This window comes from Aethalodelphis obliquidens, unplaced genomic scaffold, assembly GCF_003676395.1.
Source record: "Aethalodelphis obliquidens isolate GAN/ISIS:26980383/991018 unplaced genomic scaffold, ASM367639v1 scaffold4, whole genome shotgun sequence".
Lineage (NCBI taxonomy): Eukaryota > Metazoa > Chordata > Mammalia > Artiodactyla > Delphinidae > Aethalodelphis > Aethalodelphis obliquidens.
The window spans coordinates 10,302,594-10,326,026 of record NW_020837948.1 but is presented as its reverse complement, the minus strand read 5'-3'; the positions used below and the strand labels follow the sequence as shown (position 1 = coordinate 10,326,026).

Here is a 23,433-nt window from a genome sequence, read left to right as displayed (position 1 = left end):
TGTATTGCATCAGGGGCCAAGGCTATTTGATGAAATAATGAAGTACTAACATGGCTTGTCGGCATACAGCAAAGCATAAGTGAGGACAGGCTTTAAGACAGGAGGCACTAAATTCATACCATAAGCTTATTACTTTAATTTTTCTAGCCTGGTTCATATAATGGTATAAATAATGATTTTTAGCTTACAGTTTTCTGCTGTAGCTACTTAATCTTGTGTAATCACATGTGTTTTATTTAAAGTAATTTTAAAATAGTTAAATTTATGAAACAGATTTTCTATTTTTATCAGTCTTCTCATCACTATAAATAAGCCATACACTATTTCAATTATAAGTTTAATATTAAAAGTACCTAAAGTATATTTTTCTTCAAATCATTTCTGATGTTCTGTTAAAAGAGCTCTCTCAAACCTTATTGACTTAACCTCAAAAATGTGATGCCTTCCCCTTATTAGTTATTATACCCTTGTTTTCAGCATGTTATTTGCACAGGGTTGTGGTGCAAGGTAGAAGGGGAAAAAGAATGCAGAACCAAACTAGATCCACCAATGGATGGAACTGATTGTGACACTGGTAAGGTAAGTCATTGGTGCTGCCTGAAATTAATAAGAATATTAAGTGAAACTTAAGAAACTTGCATTTTCTCCTTACTAGTTATGAGTGTAACTGGTAAGACATTTTCTTCTACCAGTTACATATGTATCTTTCTTAACACCAGTGTAATACTTTCAGTATATATAAAGTTTCAGCATTTTCTCTATTTTCAATTTTAACACTTATATTTTTGCAAATCCATGGGTTTTTAAAATACCAATGCAGTAATTTTTTATTGTTGATTATGACAATGTGGAGAGTTGGATGTATGTATTACTTTAACAAAAATGGAATATTTTACTATTAAATTACACATAAGTAAAAGATTCACAAATAAATCATAAATAGTAAAACTCAGCTAATGAATCCTTTAAAGTATAAAATATTGTCTTAGGAGAGCCACCAGGTATAGTTTTCCCTTGTCATTTCAAGCATCATAAATAAAATATTCTGGGGGATTAGTAAACATATGGCTGTCTAAGTTGTTTAATCTAATGTGTTTCATAAGGCTATGGAAATGTATTAGTACACATTTCCAGATCATTTCAATTGCTGTTGAAAATTAATTTTCTTTTGAAGAATATTAAGGCATTAGATCCCATATAAACTTGTAATTACAGTTAATTTAATCAAAAGATAACCATTCAATAGTTTACATAATTTTCTAATTTTTATTCTATGAAGGGAAAGTAGAACAGTTATTACTTTACTCATTAGATGTAAGATCAGAAAACTTGCCTCTGAAGAACATGAATTTTTATTACATTTGAAAACAATCAACAACATAAAGATTACTTGGGGTGAATTACTTAGTGAAAAAAATTAAGTTATGTAGAGGGCTAGTTTAAAAGCACATCAATTTGAAAAATGGACAGAAATGGAAATCTAGCAATTCCACTTCTAGAATTTTGTCCTAAGTAAATACTTACACCTGTGCAAAAAGCTAGGCACGTGTGCATGTACACACACGAACACACGCACACACATGCTTATGTCAGGATGCAACTTGCTGTGGTGAGAAATGAGGTACAACAAAAATATTCATCAGGAGAGGAATGGTTCCAGTGTAGCTGTTAACAGAATGAGGTAAATATATATGTATTAAACTGAAAACATCTACAAGACATGATAGTTAGTATAGAGACATGTCAGAAAAAACTGATAGTTTATATGATACCGTTTGAGAGTTAGGGAAAAAAACAATTTGCATACAGATGTGAGTATACACACAGAGTATATATTTTTAAACTCATAGAAAATGGTTTGAAAATATAAACGCCAAACTATAATTAGCAGTTGACTCTTGGGAGGGATGTGGAATTGATGGATGGAATAAAGCAATGGGAAGTGAGGGTGAATATAACTTTTCTCCTGACATTTCTGGATTGTTTGACATAAGCATATAGTCATATTACTTCTGTGATTTTTTTAATGAGAAAAAGAAAAATGTACAGCATGTAGTCATATTACTTTTGTGATTTCTTTAATGAGAAAAAGAAAAATGTACAAATTAAGTCCCAAATAATAAAAAAGGACTAGAAATATTTTATCACTAGATATAATCAGTAAGAAAATGGTTCCTTGAAAGAGAACTTCTGTGAATATCAGTCAGTTGTTTACAGACTGCCAAATGTGTTTTCTGTGAGCTTATATGGAGCGTCAGAATTTGGATTTGTATTATTTTTAAATTATACACAAAAGTACAATAATGTATGTATATTGGGCAAGCCTCATGGTATTATGCTGAGTAATTTATTGCTTGAGTCATAAAACTCTGCACCAGCAATAATTTCCATCATCCCTGAAACACAAAAGCAGTAATAAATAGAGATAACCAAATATTCAGCCACATGTCTTCACACATCACACAACCCATTTGTCTTACTTAGTTCTTCATTAGCAATATAAAATCTGTTCATTTTTATAATCTGGTGTCCTAAATATTTTTCTACTATTTTTTTCTTCTGATATTTATGAGAATAAATTGCATTCTTTAGTTCTCTAAAATAAACTTATTTTTTCAGCAATCAAAATTTTAATTACTCATTAAACGTAAATGTTTTATTTCCCTATAATTGTGCTAATGATATTCTCTTGGTTCTGTAATGCTTTGTGTATTGAAATAACTAATGAACTTCTCAGTTCCTCAGGCCATATGGGCTTCTTCAACTATCCATCTGTTCCAGCTGTTGTAGGAGCCATCATGACAATAGCTTCCAACACTCTGCAGTTGAGGGCTGTAGGGATAAAATATTTGGATGCTTGCAACCTTGCGCTAAACACTGCTAGTTCAGTACATGGCAAACCAAGAAACAAAGCTGAGAATTTTGTAATGTGTTACACTCTAGTGATGTTAATTTAGGTGTATAACTAGTTCATCTAAGAGTATATAATTAAGTCCGAGAAGGTGCTGACCAGAATTCTATGACTCAAAATGATTTTTTTAAGAGATTTTATTTATTTATTTAATTTATTTTTGGCCGCGTCGGGTCTTTAGTTGCGGCGCATGGGCTCTTCGCTGCGGCTCATGGGCTTCTGTCTAGTTGTGGCGTGCAGGTTTTCTCTATCTAGTTGTGGCACGTAGGCTCCAAGGTGCATGGGCTCTGTAGTTTGTGGCACGCAGGCTCTGTCATTGAGGCGCGTGAGCTCAGTAGTTGTGGCCCGTGGACTTAGTTGCCTCATGGCATGTGGGATCTTAGTTCCCTGACCAGGGATCGAACCTGTGTCCCCTGCATTGTAAGGTGGATTCTTTACCACTGGACCACCAGGGAAGTCCCAAATCAAAATGATTTTGAGGATAGGGATTTATCTACTATTTATAGACAGCATTTTCCAAATTAAAAGCAGCCTGTTTTCTTTCTTCTCCTTTTCTCTACTATCATCTGTATTTACATTTATATTAACAAAGATCCAAGAGTTGATAAATGATTTGGTTTAAACCAAGAAATGTATGTTTTTTACTTAAAATATTTTCTAGGAATTGGAGGATGGGGAAGGAAAGCTAAATACAACGTACTAGAATTTTAGACTGTTTTGAAGGATGCTACATAATATATTTCAATTATTTACTTTCCTAAGTTCCTAAAGGATGAAATTACCACCATTGTTCTTTATTGAAAAAATGAAGGATGTAATATCCTTACAGTCACAAATTTGCATATGGTAACAGTTTATTGCCTTCTTTCTTCCTCTTCTTTTATCTAACAATGTATGTACAAAAAGATTTGTTTAGAGAATAATGTTTCCTTTGTCATCTTCATGAACCCCTTCCAATTGGATGTTTTCATCAACTTCCTAGACATATTCCCATAGAAATTTGAGAGAATAGAAATATAGTCAAACTTTTTTAGGTCATGTACTGTCCCAGAAATAAACTATACTGTATATTTCCTTAGCATTCTCATAAATCAGACTGAATTATTTGATATGAGAAATTTTGAGTTTTTTAAATCATGCATAATATAATTTTTTGAAGCTAAAAAATACAAATGAAACAAAAAATCCTGCTAGAAAATTCATGAAAAGCAGCATTAGGATCATTTTATGTAAAACCGAATAGACTATTTTGTATAATAGTTTAAACAAAACATTTAACACTTTGCCCAGTGTTGAAACACAGCACCACCTAGAAGACAGAAAAGCAGGTTCTCCTTAGTTTTGTCCAGAGATCTGGTTATCTGCAAGGGGATGAACTTTAACTATTATACTATGCTTTCTTTAAATTTCACTTATTTGTGTATGCAAATTTGGCTTGCATATCTGTTTCCATTTCTCTTCATCTGCCAGACGTGTCTAGTTTAAATGACGTGCAACTCTAGATCTGGGTCTTTCCCAGAATATTTTTAGTCAGCTGTGAACTCTAGCCCAGCCTTTCAATGCCAACTTATTGCTAAATGGGCGAGGAGCTGTGATATGCACTCAGGGAAACACCCTTCACCTAGGCCAAAACAACTTGACCAATTGAAGTTTGACAGCTTTCACACTGGATTTTTTTTTTTCCATGAATGGCATAATGTCATTAAATCCTTAAAACCAGTAAGTTGTTTAAAAGTTTTCACAAGGTCTGTTTGTTTTCCTCCTTTTGCAATTTTGAGACTGAATCTTCATATAAAATCTCAATTTATTTAATGACAATCTTAGCATGTCAATACACTCTGAGTTGTTGAGGTTTTGTTTTGTTTTTTCCCAAGCCTGGATTTAAAACTCCTTGAATCCAAAAAAGGTTGAATTTAAAATCTGACATTATTAGAGAAAATCTGCAGGAACTGATTATTGCATAGAAAAGCATTAACTGGGCTCACACAAAACTACGTAGCATAGTTTTTTAAATTCTCTCTTCTAAAAACAGCATTTAAAAACATATTATCAAAATAAGTGTTAAAGAAACAGATCAGTTAAGGTCAGAATGAATAGAATTTTGGTGAGATTTCTGGAAACTTATTAATAAAATTAATATAATGATATATAATTTGTTATTAGTATTTTTATTATAGTTAATCTTTATTAAATCTTTGCTAAGGACTATGCATTGTGCTTAGTTTCATTCAACTTCTGAAAATTCTATTAGGTAAATATCAGTATGATTATCATTCACATTTTGAAATGGGAAAACTAAGAATCAGAGAGCTGCTATAATTTCTTCAAAATCCCTTATAAATCATGTTGCCATTAGTGCAAAATATCGTTTAGGACTGGAAGGATCAGATTGCTCAACCCTTGTGACTATACAATCATTTATCTAAAATTTTTTAATCTTTACTTATTTCCAACATGGTTTTGTTTAATTAATTTTTACCTTTAATATGTTTGCTATGATCATGATAGATCTGATTTTCCAGGAATAAAGAGAAATTATAATAATCTGTCCACAAAGTCCTGGCAACCATTCCTCGGTAGCCACAGAAACAGCCTCTTTGGCTGTTTTTGTTTAAAGTTAATAATAAAATAAATATAAAAAAGAGAATGAACACACTCCTTTCTCTTCTTTCTTTGCTGTCTTTCTCAGTTAATAGATACCAAATAACCTATAGAACAATTGAAATGAAATGATAGAATTTCAAAAAGTCAAATTGTTCAAGTCTTTCAAATGAACAGCTTTTGAAAGAAAATTTGCTGTAATGCTAATGCTTGAATTTGACAGAAACTTTCAGAAAAAAAAAAAACAATATAAAGGAAAGTGCTAAAATTGAGTCATACTCCTTCTTTTTAAGTTACAAGGAGAGTACCCTGAATCACTGACAGTTTAAATCAAAATTGCTAAATTTGCTAAAATGTCTGCTTCAGTCTAGTTAAAGACATTTATATCTTACGTACCATTCTTATATTTATACTTGACCCTATGCTTTTTTGGTCCTCTCTTTTAAATTGTTATGTTTCTTAAAATGTGTTAGTTTTTCTTCCTGGCTGTACAACCCCAGATTCCTTCTTTGCCCTATCTCCGTCACAAGTACTGAATTCTCAGGGCTATAGTACAAATATCTGTGTGCTGTTCTTATGACAAGACTGTATGATCTGACATGAGAACTGGACCAGTGTATTACTATGACAATAAGCACGTGTCAACTTATTTTTGGTCTTTTTCAATTCCACACGTTTGAGGCTCTTAGCAGACCTGATTTAATCTCAATTCCAGTGACTCTATAGGCCAGTGAATGATTTTCCGTTGTGCCCTGATTTGTTCACCTAAGACATAACTTTTGGAATAGTGGTGTAAGGCTGGAGAGTGTACCAGCAGGACCTCAGCACCTGGACTCGTGGCTGGAGAGTGGAGCATGTGGAGTCCCTGTAGCCGAACCTGCAGTTCTGGGATCAGCAGTCGAGAGCGCAAATGTCCTGGGTAAACGCAAAGTTCCTGGATTGGGGGAGGGCATTGTTTTCTTCAAGTTTGAAATTAAAAGGTTTTACTGATAAACCATGTTGGGGGCCAAAGAAACTTCTCAAACCTCACTCCACTTTGGAAAACAGAAAAGTCCCTCAAATTATTTTATGTAAAATCTCCCTTCAAAGAAGAAAATAAGACCAAACTTTCTAAGAACAAATAATTGAACACTACACAGAGTGGTGTTTTGGTACAAATCAAATTTTAAAATGTGTTGAAATAAGCAGGGAGAGATGTGTTAGAAAAAGTAAGTCACCATTAAAAGGAACTGTGAGAGAAGCCGGAAGCTGATAGGACTTCAGAAAGAGAGGGAATGAGGGCAACATGAGTGTCAGTAGAAGCTAAGAATGATGAGAAGTGAAATCCTGCTGAGCACGTGTATGGATAGGGAGCGTCCAAGATCAGCTTGCTTGTCTCCATCATTCCTAGAGTGATCCTAGGAAAATGTGTGAGAAAGTCATTTCAGCTTTATGCTTTAACTTTGGTGTGGATTCAGTGGCCCAGTTCCTCAACAAGAGATTTTAAAGAATGTATGTGAAAACCTTAGAAGCAACTCCTTAATAATTCTTAGCCCCACTCTTTCATGGGAAGTACAGGCTTTCTACTTTGCCCCCAACTTCTGCCCTTTACCCTTCTATATCATTTTCATGGCAAATGGGCTTTTGTTTCTCGTGTATTTTGGAAATTAAATGGCTCAAAGGTTGGAAAAAATATATATTTTTAAATAAACATATGGATTTCCTACCAATTACCAATCATTTAATCTGTCCACTTTTTCAAAAGTAGATTTAATATAAAGGATTATACCTTATTAATATATTGCCTTTTGATTTTTTTAAATGAGTAGTTAACATAAAAAAAGATAAAATTGATTATTTGTACTATCTTTTCTAGGCTAGGTTCTGAAGCAAGGGATTGTAATGGTCCCAGAAAACAATACAGAATATGTGAGAATCCACCTTGTCCTGCAGGTTTGCCTGGATTCAGAGACTGGCAATGTCAGGCCTATAGTGTTAGAACTTCGTACCCAAAGCATGTACTTCAGTGGCACGCTGTCACGGATGAAGGTATGACCAACCAGATCGCCACCATCTTAGTTATGTAGACTTCTAGGTTTGCAAGGTGCTTTACAATAGTGGTAAATATTGTTTTACAGTTTATATTCTAGGTATTTCAGAGCTCTGTTTTTTCTACCTTTACTGACATACAATAACCACAAGCACTGACTAAAAATATATTTTAAAAATACAGATATTATACACCAATGAGATAAATTTAAAAAGGGTGACAATACAAAATGCTGGTGAGGATGAAGAGAAACTAGATCTCTCATGCGTTGCTGGTAGGAAGGTAAAATGGAGCAGCCACTCTGAAAATTAGCTTGGCAGTTTCTTTAAGTAACTAAGCATACACTTTAGAAAACACAGTCTTGGTTATCTATCTCAGAGAAATGAAAATTTGCAACCACAAAAAAATGCTGAACACAAATGGGCACAGCAGCTTTATTTTCGATAGCCAAACACTGGAAACAATCAAAAAGGTTCTAAGTAGCTGCAGGGTTAGCAAACTGAGGTACATCTGTGCCATGGGGTATTATGCAACAGTACACAGAACACTCTGTTAACATATGCAGTGACCTGGTGGATGTCACAGCATTATGCTGAGTAGGAAAACCCAATCTCAAAATGTCTCACACTGTATGATTCCTCTTATATAACATTCTTGAAGCCACAAAAGTATCGAGATGGAAAACAGATAGATGAGTGGTTACCAGGAGTTAGGGGTGGTGGTGGGAGAGGGATGGGTGTCCCTGTAAAGGGGTAGCACGAGGTAGAACTAGAGATCTTTATGTAAAGTGCAAATTGGCTCATTCTAATCTCCCAGTTAATGCATTTCAGAGACTTGCCATAACTCTTCAGGTAGAGGCCAAATTTCACAACATGACATGCTCAGCAAGACCTTCTTTAGCCTGATTCCTTCTCTTGTCTCCTGCCTCATATAAAACCTCACTGTCTTTTCCTCTGTGCTCCAGATATTGCCCTTGTTTCACTGCTTCCTACATATCATGCTTTCTTCCCCCACACATGGCCTCCAAACATACTGTTTCTTTATAGAAAGAAGAATAGAATAGAATAGTCTTCTATTCACACCATCCTTTTAATAAAGGTTAATTCTATATTTCCAGATGCTTCAACCAACAAACTTTGGAGTCTTCATTTTCCATTTAGTTCTCTTTTACTGTACATTCAAAATAGCAGTAAAGTCATATGAGCCCTATCTTTAAAATACATCCAGAATCTGATTATTGCCCAATATCTCCAGAGCTGCCACCCTGATATAAGCAACAGTGTCTTACCTGGATGATTGTAGTAGCTGTCTAACTGTTCTTTTTTTTTTTAATTTTTGCATTTTATTTTCTTTCTTTTTTTATACAGCAGGTTCTTATTAGTCATCCATTTTATATGCATCAGTGTATACATGTCAATCCCAATCTCCCAATTCATCACACCACCACACCCAGCTCCCGCTGCTTTCCCCCTTTGGTGTCCATACATTTGTTCTCTACATCTGTGTCTCAATTTCTTCCCTGCAAACCGGTTCATCTGTAGCATTTTTCTACATTCCACATATATGCATTAATATATGATATTTGTTTTTCTCTTTCTAACTTACTTCACTCTGTATGACAATCTCTAGATCCATCCACATCTCTGCAAATAAACCAATTTAGTTCCTTTTTATGGCTGAGTAATATTCCATTGTAAATATGTACCACTTCTTCTTTATCCATTTGTCTGTCGATGGGCATTTAGGTTGCTTCCATGACCTACCTATTGTAAATAGTTCTGCAATGAACATTGGGGTTCATGTGTCTTTTTGAATTATGGTTTTCTCTGGGTATATGCCCAGTAGTGGGATTGCTGGATCATATGGTAATTCTATTTTTAGTTTTTTAAGGCTGTACTGTTCTCCATAGAGGTTGTATCGGTTTACATTCCAACCAGCAGTGCAAGACGGTTCCCTTTTCTCCACGCCCTCTCAAGCATTTGTTCTTTGTAGCTTTTCTGATGCTGCTCGTTCTAACTAGTGTGAGGTGATACCTCATTGTAGTTTTGATTTGCATTTCTCTAATAATTAGTGATGTTGAGCAGCTTTTCATGTGCTTCCTGGCCGTCTGTATATCTTCTTTGGAGAAATGTCTGTTTAGGTCTTCTGCCCATTTTTGGATTGGGTTGTTTCTTTTTTTAATATTGAGCTGCATGAGCTGTTTATATATTTTGGAGATTAATCCTTTGTTGATTCATTTGCAAATATTTTCTCCCATTTGAGGGTTGTCTTTTCGTCTTCTTTATGGTTTCCTTTGCTGTGCGAAAGCTTTGAAGTTTCATTAGTTCCCATTTGTTTATTTTTGTCTATTTCCATTACTCTAGGAGGTGGATCAAAAAAGATCTTGCTGTGATTTATGTCAGAGTGTTCTTCCTAAGTTTTCCTCTAAGAGGTTTTTTTTTTGGTTTTTTTGGGGGCTTTTTTTTGGTTTTTTTTTTTTTTTTTTTTTTTTTTGCCTGCATTGGGTCTTTGTTGCTGAGTGCAGGCTTTCTCTACTTGCAGCGAGCCAGGGCTACTCTTCGTTGTGGTGTGTGGGCTTCTCATTGCAGTGGCTTCTCTTGTTGCGGAGCACAGGCTATAGGCACACGGGCCTCAGTAGTTGCGGCTCGTGGGCTCAGTAGCTGTGGCTCACGGGCTCTAGAGCGCAGGCTCAGTCGTTGCAGCGCACGGGCTTAGTGGCTCCGCGGCATGTGGGATCTTCACATACCAGGGTTCGAACCCGTGTCCTCTGCATTGGCAGGCGGATTCTTAACCACTGCACCACCAGGGAAGCCCCCCTCTAAGAGTTTTATAGTGTCCAGTCTTACATTTAGGTCTCGAATCCATTTTGAGTTTGTTTTTATGTATGGTGGTAGGGAGTGTTCTAATTTCATTCTTTTACATGTAGCTGTCCAGTTTTCCCAGCACCACTTATTGAAGAGACTGTCTTTTCTCCATTGTATATCCTTGCCTCCTTTGTCATAGATTGGTTAACCATAGGTGCGTGGGTTTATCTCTGGGCTTTCTCTCTTGTTCCATTGATCTGTATTTCTGTTTTTGTGCCAGTACCATATTGTCTGATTACTATAGCTTTGTAGTATAGTCTGAAGTCAGGGAGTCTGATTCCTCCAGCTCCGTTTCCCTCAAGACTGCTTTGACTATTTGGCGTCTTTTGTGTCTCCATACAAATTTTAAGATTCTTTGTTCTAGTTCCGTAAAAATTGCCATTGGTAATTTGATAGGGATTGCATTGAATCTGTAGATTGCTTTGGGGAGTAGAGTCATTTTCACAATATTGATTCTTCCAGTCCAAGAACGTGGTATATCTCTCCATCTGTTGGTATCATCTTTAATTTCTTTCATCAGTGTCTTATAGTTTTCTGCATACAGGTCTTTTGTCTCCCTAGGTAGGTTTATTCCTAGGTATTTTATTCTTTTTGTTGCAGTGGTAAATGGGAGTGTTTCCTTAATTTCTCTTTCAGATTTTTCATCATTAGTGTTTAGGAATGCAAGAGATTTCTGTGCATTAATTTTGTATCCTGGTACTTTACCAAATTCATTGATTAGCTCTAGTAGTTTCCTGGTGGCATCTTTAGGATTCTCTATATATAGTATCATGTCACCTGCAAACAGTGACAGTTTTACTTCTTCTTTTCCAGTTTGTATTCCTTTTATTTCCTTTTCTTCTCTGATTGCCGTGGCTAGGACTTCCAAAACTTGTTGAATAATAGTGGTAAGAGTGGACATCCTTGTATTATTCCTGACCTTAGAGGAAATCCTTTCAGTTTTTCACCATTGAGAATGATGTGTGCTGGGGGTTTGTCGTATATGGTCTTTATTATGTTGAGGTAGGTCCCCTCTATGTCCACTTTCTGGTGAGTTTTTTTTATCATAAATGGGTGTTGAATTTTGTCAAAAGCTTTTTCTGCATTTATTGAGATGATCATATGGTTTTTATTCTTCAGTTTGTTAATATGGTGTATCACATTGATTGATTTGAGTATACTGAAGAATCCTTGCATCCCTGGGATAAATCCCACTTGATCATGGTGTATGATCCTTTTAATGTGTTGTTGGATTCTGTTTTCTAGTATTTTATTTAGGATTTCTGCATCTATATTCATCAGTGATATCGGTCTGTAATTTTCTTTTTTTGTAGTATCTTTGTCTGGTTTTGGTATCAGGGTGATGGTGCCCTCATAGAGTGAGTTTGGGAGTGTTCCTTCCTCTGCAATTTTTTGGAAGAGTTTGAGAAGGATGGGTGTTAGCTCTTCTCTAAATGTTTGATAGAAATCACCTGTGAAGCCATCTGCTTCCAGACTTTTGTTTGTTGGAAGATTTTTAATCAAAGTTTCAATTTTATTACTTGTGATTGGTCTGTTCATATTTTCTATTTCTTCCTGTTTTAGTCTTGGAAGGTTATACCTTTCTAAGAATTTGTCCATTTCTTCCAGGTTGTCCATTTTATTGGCATAGAGTTGTTTGCAGTAGTCTCTTAGGATGCTTTGTATTTCTGCGGTGTCTGTTGTAACTTCTCCTTTTTCATTTCTAATTTTATTGATTTGAGTCCTCTCCCTTTTTCTTGTTGAGTCTGGGTAATGGTTTATCAATTTTATTTATCTTCTCAAAGTACCAGATTTTATTTTTATTGATCTTTGCTATTGTTTTCTTTGTTTCTCTTTCATTTATTTCTGCTCTGATCTTTATGATTTCTTTCCTTCTGCTAACGTTGGGTTTTGTTTGTTCTTCTTTCTTTCGTTCCTTTAGGTGTAAGGTTAGATTGTTTATTTGAGATTTTTCTTGTTTCTTGAGGTAGGCTTGTATAGCTATAAACTTCCCTCTTAGAACTGCTTTTGCCGCATCCCATAGGTTTTGGATTTTCGTGTTTTCTTTGTCATTTGTCTCTAGGTATTTTTTGATTTCCTCTTTGATTTCCTCAGTGATCTTTTGGTTATTTAATAACGTACTGTTTAGCCTCCATGTGGTTGTGTTTTTTACGATTTTTTCCCTGTAATTGATTTCTAATCTCATAGTGTTGTGGTCAGAAAAAATGCTTGATATGATTTCAGTTTTCTAAAATTTACTGAGGCTTGATTTGTGACCCAAGATGTGATCTATCGTGGAGAACGTTCTGTGCGCCCTTGAGAAGAAAGTGTAATCTGCTGTTTTTGGATGGAATGTCCTATAAATGTCAATTAAATCTATCTGGTCTATTGTGTCATTTAAAGTTTGTGTTTTCTTATTAATTTTCTGTTTCGATGATCTGTCCATTGGTGTTAAGTGAGGTGTTAAAGTCCCCCACTATTATTGTGTTACTGTCCATTTCCTCTTTTATAGCTGTTAGCATTTGTCTTATGTATTGGGGTGCTCCTATGTTGGGTACATATATATTTATAATTGTTATATCTTCTTCTTAGATTGATCCCTTGATCATTATGTAGTGTTCTTCCTTGTCTCTTGTAACATTCTTTATTTTAAAGTTTATTTTATCTGATATGAGTATTGCTACTCCAGCTTTCTTTTGATTTCCATTTTCATGGAATATCTTTTTCCATCCCCTCCCTTTCAGTCTGTATGTGTCCCTAGGTCTGAAGTGGGTCTCTTGTAGACAGCATATATATGGGTCTTGTTTTTGTATCCATTCAGGAAACCTGTGTCTTTTGTTGGAGCATTTAATCCATTCACATTTAAGGTAATTATCAATATGTATGTTCCTATTATCATTTTCTTAATTGTTTTGGGTTTGGTTTTGTAGGTCCTTTTCTTTCTTTGTTTCCCACTTAGAGAAGTTCCTCTGGCATTTGTTGTAGAGTTGGTTTGTTGGTGGTGAATTCTCTTAGCTTTTGCTTGTCTGTAAACCTTTTGATTTCTCCATCAAATCTGAATGAGATCCTTGCTGGGTAAAGTAATCTTGGTTATAGGTTCTTTCCTTTCATCACTTTAAGTATATCATGCCACTCCCTTCTGGCTTGTAGAGTTTCTGCTGAGAGATCAGCTGTTAACCTTATGGGAGTTCCCTTGTTTGTTATTTGTCGTTTTTCCCTTGCTGCTTCAATAATTTTTCTTTGTCTTTAATTTTTGCCAATTTTTTTTTCTTTTTTTTTTTTTTTTTGCTGTACGCAGGCCTCTCACTGTTGTGGCCTCTCCCATTGCGGAGCACAGGCTCCGGACACGCAGGCTCAGCGGCCATGGCCCACAGTCCCACCCGCTCCATGGCATGTAGGGTCTTCCCAGACCGGGGCATGAACCCATGTCCCCTGCATCTGGAGGTGGACTCTCAACCCCTGCACCACCAGGGAAGCCGGCCAATTTGATTTCTATGTGTCTCGGCATATTTCTCCTTGGGTTTATCCTGTATGGGACTCTCTGCGCTTCCTGGACTTGCGTGGCTATTTCCTTTCCCATGTTAGGGAAGTTTTTGACTATAATCTCTTTATATATTTTCTAGGGTTGTTTCTCTCTCTCTTCTCCTTCTGGGATGCCTATAATGCGAATGTTTTTGCATTTAATGTTGTCCCAGAGGTCTCTTAGGCTGTCTTCATTTCTTTTCATTCTTTTTTCATTCCACAGCAATGAATTCCACCATTCTGTCTTCCAGGTCACTTTTCCATTCTGCCTCAGTTGTTCTGCTATTGATTCCTTCTAGTGTATTTTTCATGTCAGTTATTGTATTGTTCATCTCTGTTTGTTTGTTTGTTTGTTTGTTTGCGGTACGCAGGCCTCTCACTGCTGCAGCCCCTCCTGCTACAGAGCACAGGCTCCGGATGTGCAGGCTCAGTGGCCATGGCTCACGGGCCCAGCCGCTCCGTGGCATGCAGGACCCTCCCGAACCGGGGCACGAACCCGCGTCCCCTGCATCGGCAGGCGGACTCCCAACCACTGCGCCACCAGGGAAGCCCTGTTTCTTTGTTCTTTAATTGTTATAGATCTTTGTTGAACATTTCTTGCATCTTCTCAATCTTTGCCTCCATTCTTTTTCCGAGGTCCTGGATCATCTTCACTATCATTATTCTGAATTCTTTTTCTGGAAGGTTGCCTATCTCCACTTCATTTAGTTGTTTTTCTTGGGTTTTATCTTGTTCCTTCATCTGGTACATAACCCTCTGCCTTTTCATCTTGTCTATCTTTCTGTGAGTGTGGTTTTTGTTCCACAGGCTCAAGGATTGTAGTTCTTCTTCTGCTATCTCTAACTGTTCTTTATGCCTGTGTCCTCATACCTCCTTCAGTCTCAACATAGCCAGAGTGATGCATTTAAAATGTCAGTCATGTCATGTTATTCTTCCATTCAGAAGCCTTCAGTGTCTTCCCAGCTCACTAAAAGTCCACAATTCTTCTAATGGTCTCTAAGGTCCTCAGCTCCCTTGCTTCCTGTTACCCTCTAAGTTCAGCTGTACTGTGCCCGCATCACACCTTGCCACCCACACTGGCTCCCTTCTGTCTTAGTGTCTTGGAAGTTGTTGTTTTCTCTGGTGAATTACTTTTCCCAGATAGCAGTATGATTCATTCTCTCACCTCCTTCTGATCTTTTCATAAATATTGACTCAGTGCTTTTCCTTCCCCTGCTTTATTCTTTTTTCACAGACCTTATCATCATCTATCGTAATATTTTTATTTTACTTGTTTATGTCCCCCCTCAAATAATAATTGTTAGAGCAAGAGTTGTATTTTATGCATTGCTATGTGTTTAGCACTGTAAGCAGTATCTGAACAGAGTAGACACTTAATAAATATTTAGTGAAAGAATGATATGTCTTATGGGAATTTTCTGTAGTGACCTATCCTGGCCCCTCTTCTCACTAAACGTCCTTCTTGGCATAATCTTACTTATTCACTAGGTTTTGTTTATCATCCAAATGCTAAAGGAACACAAACATTTATCTCCAACCTAGATCTCTCTGTCCTGAGCTCCTTACCTGTTTACCCCTATGTTGCATGAACTTGTCCACTCAGCATCCCATTCATCTCTAACTCAGCATGGTTCAAGTTCAACATGCCCCTTCCCCTTTTCCTTTCTCTCACTCTCTGTGCTCTCTCATGGAGCATAGCATCATGATCAGCCTCATTACCAAGCTAAGCAAGAATCCTTCTGCCTCAATCCCCATCCCCCTGTAATCAATCAACACACCCTATTTGTCCAAACCTTTCTTTGTTTGCCAGCATCTTTGTTCATGATTGCACCATCTCTGACCTGGATTCTTCAAACGGCTTCCTCACTGTCTCTCTGACCCTCCTTCAGCCCCTACTCCTCATTTCAGACAGGCTGGCCTTTTTGAAGGCCAAAACCATCAGTCACTGTGCCAAGGAATACCCTTCCACAAATCCCGTTGCTGTCAGGACCAATCTCAAACTTTATTACCTGGTTTATAAGACCATTACTGTGACCTGCCCCCTTTAACGTCTCTGGCCTCATCTCCATCATTCCCTTCTGTAATCTCCAGCACTGCCAGGCCGAATTTCATTTCATCCCTCAGATACATCATGTTTTCTTAATTCTGGGCCTGTAAATATGCACGTTTCTTGGCACAATATCCTTTCTTTCTCAAGCTTTAATCTCTTTCCCCATTTATTTACCTTGAAAACTTCTACTGATTTTCTGGAGTCAGTTTATGACAAGTTCTCTAGGAAAAAAGAATCCCACTGATCTTCCATATAGGATACGTACCCCTGCCAAGTGCTCCACAAGACCCTGCTGAAGCAGATTTTAATGCATCTCTATTCCCTCTATTGTCTGTGCCTAGTGTACTGTCTGGCAGTGATTAAGCTTCTGATTGATATTTGTTGCATTAATTTAAGTATATAAGTAATATTTTTTCATGGTAAAAATAAAGTCAATATGACAGTTCAAATCCTGAAAATCATCATCTGATCCTGGGTTAATTCTACATCTGCCTCCAACTGGCTGTCTGATTTGATAATATTTACTTAATTTGAGACCTGTTTACTCACATGTGAAATAAGAGATAGGAAACAGGTTCCCTCCAGATTTTAAAAGAAAATCAGAGTTGTATGGGGGCCAATTTAAAATATTAAAACTGTTTGAAATCACAATTAAGGGAGCTCCTGACTCTTATAAAGTGTTGTTTATCATCAGAATGATCCTTAATAGATATTTATATAATTAGCAGGGTACCATTTTTGATAATTCTGTGACATGTATCAATCAAACATGTCAGTCTGTATGATGAATAAAAGACACAACAATAGTTTTTATGTATTAGAGCCATACGGAAGAAATTGAAATATACAAGTCTTTTAAAAACCCCAAGTTTTCGATACTTTAAAATGCAAGTGGCTATTTCTGTTTTTTTAGGTAACACATGAATCTCTGGCTAACAGAATTAAATATAAGGTATCAATACAGTAGTGAACATTTATTTTTAGAGGAAAAATGGTGCATGGCTTTAACATTCAGGTATTTTGCACACTCTGTGCTGAAATTTGGCTGAAATCCATGTTCAATGCATACCTTGGAAAGGGGTGGTCTCTTAAGTCAAGACAGAGCCTGCCTGCCAAGTACTGGCATGTTACATGGATCACTATAATGTCACAATCTCAAGGGTGTACTCCAGGAAGGAAGACTGGTATCAAATTTTGATGTCATCTATAAGGCTAAAAGTAAGTACAGTAAATTGACAATATGTAAAAGGAGGAATACAACGTTTTTATCTGAGTTCTTACTTAGAATGTAAATGGAATATTCTAGACTAACTTCTTTCAACATCATTCTTATATCTGGTTTGCTCCTCTCTTCAGTGAAAATTCCAGAAAGAGAATAGTGAGGTGTGTGTGTGTGTGTGTGTGTTTGTATATATATGTCACTATTAAAGTGTTGCAATGACAGCAGCTGTTTTTAATTCCAAAGATACGACATAGTAAGTAGTCACTGAATAAACATAACCTACTTTGAGGTGTGAGAGCACACTGAACTGCTTTATTGCTGCGTATAATAGCATCTTAAAGGGAAATTTCAAAACCATTCACATTAAAGGCCATGGTACAACTCCCCAAAATTGTTCAGACCAGTATCCAGAAGCCACATGTGAAAACTGTTTGAAATGTTCAATTCTGAAGGCTCATTTAACTGTCTGTCTTCTCTTTGCCAAGTGATACCCTGTTCCATGCCTCTGGCTGTTATTTGGTATTTATAGAATGCCATCAGCATACGTGGAACTTTACTGAAGACATAAGCGAAGATCAGTGTCAGAGACTGTAAACTATTTTCCATTCTATTTGTATGAGCTTAATAAACAGTAAAGGGCCTGACTGGTGTCAAGCCAATAGAGTAGTAATGTAGCCTGGAAATTGCTCTGAAGTTTCTGATTTGGATAATCCTACTACTGGTGTTACCAAATACTACAGCTCCTCTGCAGGATGCTTAGAAATAGAAACAGCACTTTAAAAATGTTTTGCCACTTTCTGACTGAGCCTAATAGGCAAGTGTTTTAACTCTAACCCTCCTACCTTATTGTTTAAGGAAGCACTGAAGGTGACTGCCACCCATTCAAGAATTCTTTACCTAGAACTGTAGTTCTCACCCTAAACATCATACATTCTGACATGCTTTCTGAGTAAGCAATGAAGAGGGTGAGTCCCAGCTAGCACTTCAGCAACTGTGCATTCCAATGGATGTTCTCATGGGATTGTATTGCATTGCTAAACATCCTCGCAATGGAAAATCTTACAAGAATTGTTCATCTTAGAAGTTCTTCTTTCTCCCTTTACTAATTTTTCAATTAGAAAATGCCAAATGCATAGAATTTTAAATTAGTGTATTGGAATTTAGAAGTGAGACATCAAGAAAGGCTTCATGAATAAAGTAAATCTTAAATAGGCAGAAATCTGATATGTTCTTAAAATTAAAATGACTTCATGCCAAAAGATACGAGCAAAAACTGGGAGTATGCAAAATATTTTTCACGAAGAATGCTTGGTTTGTGTGTGGTAGAGGTTTAGTGCCAGAAAATAATAAATGGTACATTTAAAAAATAATTTGAAGGCATAATTCTTAAGAAGGAGATTAATATTCATTGGATACCTATTTTTGCTCAGGCATCGTCTCATTTACTACTTATAATAACCCTCTAGTATTATATATTCTAATAGTGCATTACTCAGTTAATATCAGATTATATTTTTTTACTCCTAACTGTTCTGAAAAATAAAGCTTGAGGTAAAAATATTTATGGAACAAATTTTGTTCATTTATTTTTATCCACTCTGTATGTAGAAAAACCATGTGCCTTGTTTTGCTCTCCTGTTGGAAAAGAACAGCCTATTCTTCTATCAGAACAAGTGTTGGATGGAACTTCTTGTGGATATCAGGGATTAGATATCTGTGCAAATGGCAGGTGTCAGGTAAGACATTCCAAAAGGGAGAGTGTATATGCTGAGGGAGGATTGGGGGACCTTCGAGCAGCTGCACAGTACAGTGGAAAGCTCTGCCTCAACTGTGATCTTCAGGAAGTCTGATCTGCTTTGAAAGTCCATTTCTTCGTCTGTATAATGAAGAGTTCAGACTAGAAAATATATAATACTCATTACTAGCTGAAAGAATCTGAAAATTTTATTCTGTAACGTACATATTACAGGTGTAAAATTGTGACACTTTGGGCATTCCAGACCAGAAACTCAAGCACTCCAGTTCTCCATGACTTGTGTCCAAGACTGAGCCATGTGGCAAAAACCTATAAAATCAGTCTTATTACTCAAAGTATCATCAACATTCTTGAATCAGCTGATTTCTAAATGTACATTCAATTTTTTATTATACTTAAGCATTTCATTTGCCTTTCTATTTCTTTTTAAAAATAATCTCCATCTACTATGTGCATTTATGTGCTTTTCTTTATTTATCATTAGAAAGGACACATTCTGGGCTTCCCTGGTGGCGCAGTGGTTGAGAGTCCGCCTGCCGATGCAGGGGACGCGGGTTCGTGCGCCGGTCCGGGAAGATCCCACATGCCGCGGAGCGGCTGGGCCCGTGAGCCATGGCCGCTGAGCCTGCGCGTCCGGAGCCTGTGCTCCTCAACGGGAGAGGCCACAACAGTGAGAGGCCTGCGTACCGCAAAAAAAAAAAAAAAAAAAAAGGAGACATTCTGTTAAAATGAATATGAATAGTGTAGTGAAAAGATCAAACGCTAAAGCTTTGAAGTTGCTAGTTACAGGTATGCCACTGTCTCAGGTTGGCTTCCCCTGGAAGATTATTATGCAGGAAGTATAATACCAGGTGTTTTCATGATCAACATGTATGCAGAGCGGGAAGGAGGCAGGACTGAGCACAGGGAGCATTTGGGCTTGGTACAGTCACAAGATGTCAGCTGACCGTGTGAGGAGCATTGTGGCTGGGATGGCTCTTCAAAGTTGTCCCCATTTGGGGTGAGAAAACCAGACCTTTTTAACCCCCATTATCTACTAGTGTTTGGATACAAGCTGTCCCAGGGGATGAGGGGGATGTGATCTTGGGAAACGCAGATTTCTTTAGGCTAGCCATTTTCTGAACAGGGCTGAAGGCTAAGAGCCATCAGCTGATAAATTTCCCAGGCATGGAAGGAAAATATGTACATCCTTTAGTAATAAAAGAGGTATCTGAGTGGAGGAGGACTGAATCCACAACAACCACTAGGAAACTGTGTTCTTGGGAAAATCACTTAAAATATGTATGTGTCCATTAATCTGTAAAATGAAATAGGCAGGCCAGTGGTCATTGACTTTTTTGTGCGATACACTCCTTTGAGAATTTGATAAAAGTTTTGGTTTCTTCCTATAAAAAACGCATACCTGACCACACATGCACACACACGCATGTGCACATATGCTCCAAAATTTGAAAACAATTGCAAGCTATGGATGGATCAATCTGTGGTCCAATAGAAGTCTATAGACTTCTGGATAAAAACTTGGAAACATCGTGAAACTTAAATGCTTTAGCAGCTCTCAGGTTCTTTATTTTGCCATCATGCTCTAACATTTAAAGAGTAGAATCATGCAATATAATTGGTATAAGAGACAGTCTTATAATTACATATTAATTTCCTTTATTCTTTAACAGAATATGGCAGTAGCCTGAAATATAATTTTTCATTTGTCTATTTAAAAATCATTGCAATTATTTATCTATACATATTTTGTTTTCAAAACTGTATGTTGTGCAATTAAAACTTTTATCTTTATTTTATCATTTTACGTAAATGTCAGATTAGTATATGACTTAAACGAATTTAGTTTTCAAAAGAAATTATTTTCCGAACTCTATATGCCAAATATAATAGCTTACATTGCTGTGCTTTTCACTTAACAGTATTGTGTAAGCCAGATCTTTTATAGAGTCCCTAGGTAAACATAAAAGTAACAGCAACAATAACAAAAAATTCTGCATAAGTGTTATGTGAACCTGATGATTATAATTAAAGTTCTGTGAAATGAGTTGTAACTTCTGACAGCATTGGAATACTTCAGGATTCTGGCTTTTTAACTAACATGCTTCATTCTGTCTTTCAGTATAATTAAAAGCATGCTTCCTTTTTTGTTTCTGACAACCCTCTGTATACTGGGTTTGGCTAGAGTGTTTTATTTTTATCATAAAACATACACCATTGAAGTTGAATGTAGAATTCTAAACTTGGTGAGTGGACTAAGGAGGGCAATTGAAAATAGACAGCTTTCTCCTGGTGACCCAGTTTGGCTCCCTGGCATTTCTATCCTGGAAGAGGATAGAGAAAACTCTCCTCTGTATTATCATGGTACCTGCCAGTCTCCAGCCTGCCATTGGTACTTCAGGTACCTGCCACCAGTTAAACAGTATTGTCTTTTCCAAGTCATTCATCCTCAACTTTTAGAGTTATGTGAGCATATTTCGATAAGTGTGGATACTTGAGGCTACCAGTTACAAAATACTAACTCTTTGATTCTTATTTTAAGCTTACGTGATTATTGAGCCATGGCATTATGTCTACCCCTGCCTTTTATTTTAGATTTTACAAACTTATACTATCCCAGTTACAAGGGTTACAAAAAACTAAGAGACAACGAGGTACTAATTTATTCAATCATTTAACTACTATTTATCAAGTTTATTATATTTGCTGAGAAACAAGTCGGATGCTAGGGATAGAGCAATAAAGGCACTTTTTATCATTTCAAAATCACTCTAAACTCTACTCTAAATTTTCTCCTCATTTGTACATGAAGGAGAGACTTTTTCTTTAACCCCAGGACTCTCAGGTCTTTTCATGGCTCCTGATCAGTGAACTCTGACCATATCTTTGTTGTATTTTGAGAATTTCCTGCGGTGACCGCCTCTTTCATCCAGAAACATTCTCTTCATTTCTCCCTGAATAAGCTTTGATTCGCTGGTCAGAGTTCTCCACTATTACATTGTTTTGTCTACTTCTTGACACTGATACACACCCTCATGACAAAGGGAAAGGATGCTGTATTATGCAGGTTTAATGCGATTTTTGCTTTCTTGGGATATTCATCCTGCAGCTGCATTTTATAACCTGCTCCTTCCCACACCCAACACCACCGACACCAACCACAGAAAAAGACCCTGGTTGTTTTTCTGTTTTATGTGATATTTAAAAAATTTATTTAAATAATTGTAACTTGTTATAAATGGATGTAACATCAGTCAGTCTTTCAGCTTCTTCTTGATTAGGGGTGATGGTATAATTCTACCATTTATTTCTGACAGTACAGACACTAACTTATGCACTTTGAGTATGCACAACTTTGCAAAATATCATATTTTCTGAACATCAAAGGGAGACCAACATTATTCACTAGAAAAGAGTCAATGATTTAATCTAAGAAGATTCATATTAACATCATTCTTCTGGGAACATATAAAAATTAATTATCCCACTGTTACTGTTTTCTTATAGCAACCATAGGTTGTGAGCAATTCTTACTCACTCATGCGTTAGATGCCAAAGAAGTTGGGGATAGAAGTTTATTGGTGAACTGTAATGAATGTAAACATTTATATTTGGTTTCCACAGAGTTAATATTTAATATTCAGCATCTCCTCTTCAACCACTTTAGGAGTGAAGCCACCCATCCATACAGTGAAGCTTATCTGTTCTATGTTGAGTAGAATGAATTAGATTTATCATGTTATATTTGATAGAAATGTGACTTCCTTTGGGATTTATGTAAATTGCATTTGTCTCAATAATAGTTTTCCAAATTGCTTTAGGATACCATTTAATTCTTAATATAAGAAAAATACTTTTATCACTACCCTACTTTGGACAATTTACAGGTGGTATTATTTGACATGAGCTTGCTGTATTAGTTTGCACCAGAGAATATGGCATTTTATTAGTTTGTAAAATAAATATGTCTAGTTTGTAGAGACTAGGTTTGTCCTAAAGTAGTGGTTAAAAGAGAAAAGAAGAAAAAGCTCATTTTATGATGTACTGTCATTCTCTTGTTGCAGAAAGTTGGCTGTGATGGTTTATTAGGGTCTCTTGCAAGGGAAGATCATTGTGGTGTATGCAATGGCAATGGAAAATCATGCAAAATCATTAAAGGAGATTTTAATCACACCAGAGGAGCAGGTGATTATTGTTTTATTTTTTCAAGGTTAACAATCCAAATAATCTCTGGGGACAGATTACATTGAACTTAACTTAGAAATGACAGTTCTGATTCTGTTGAAGACTTTTGTAATGGGTATTGAATGATTTTTTGCAATGACATACAGTACATGTGATATGAGCCAGAAATTCTAACAAGCCCATTTCCCAATACTGAAAACATGAAATCATTTGTTGTGCATTTAATAAATTGGAGCAGCAAGGGAATAATCTAATTTGCATTGGCTAATGTTATCAGGTTTCTACAGACCTTATCCTCCAATGCAAATTATTGA

At 36.4% G+C, this 23,433-nt stretch overlaps 1 protein-coding gene across 1 annotated transcript in view; it reads left to right on the top strand.

Annotated features, from left to right (window-relative positions):
- Positions 1 to 23,433, top strand: part of ADAMTS19 (ADAM metallopeptidase with thrombospondin type 1 motif 19) — a 279,814-nt gene that overhangs the window by 165,135 nt on the left and 91,246 nt on the right. The window contains exons 11-15 of the mRNA XM_027098568.1: positions 478 to 579; positions 6,301 to 6,431; positions 7,368 to 7,540; positions 18,787 to 18,914; positions 22,999 to 23,119. Of these exons, the coding sequence (XP_026954369.1) occupies positions 478 to 579; positions 6,301 to 6,431; positions 7,368 to 7,540; positions 18,787 to 18,914; positions 22,999 to 23,119 (655 nt within the window). The remainder of the gene's footprint in view (positions 1 to 477; positions 580 to 6,300; positions 6,432 to 7,367; positions 7,541 to 18,786; positions 18,915 to 22,998; positions 23,120 to 23,433) is intronic.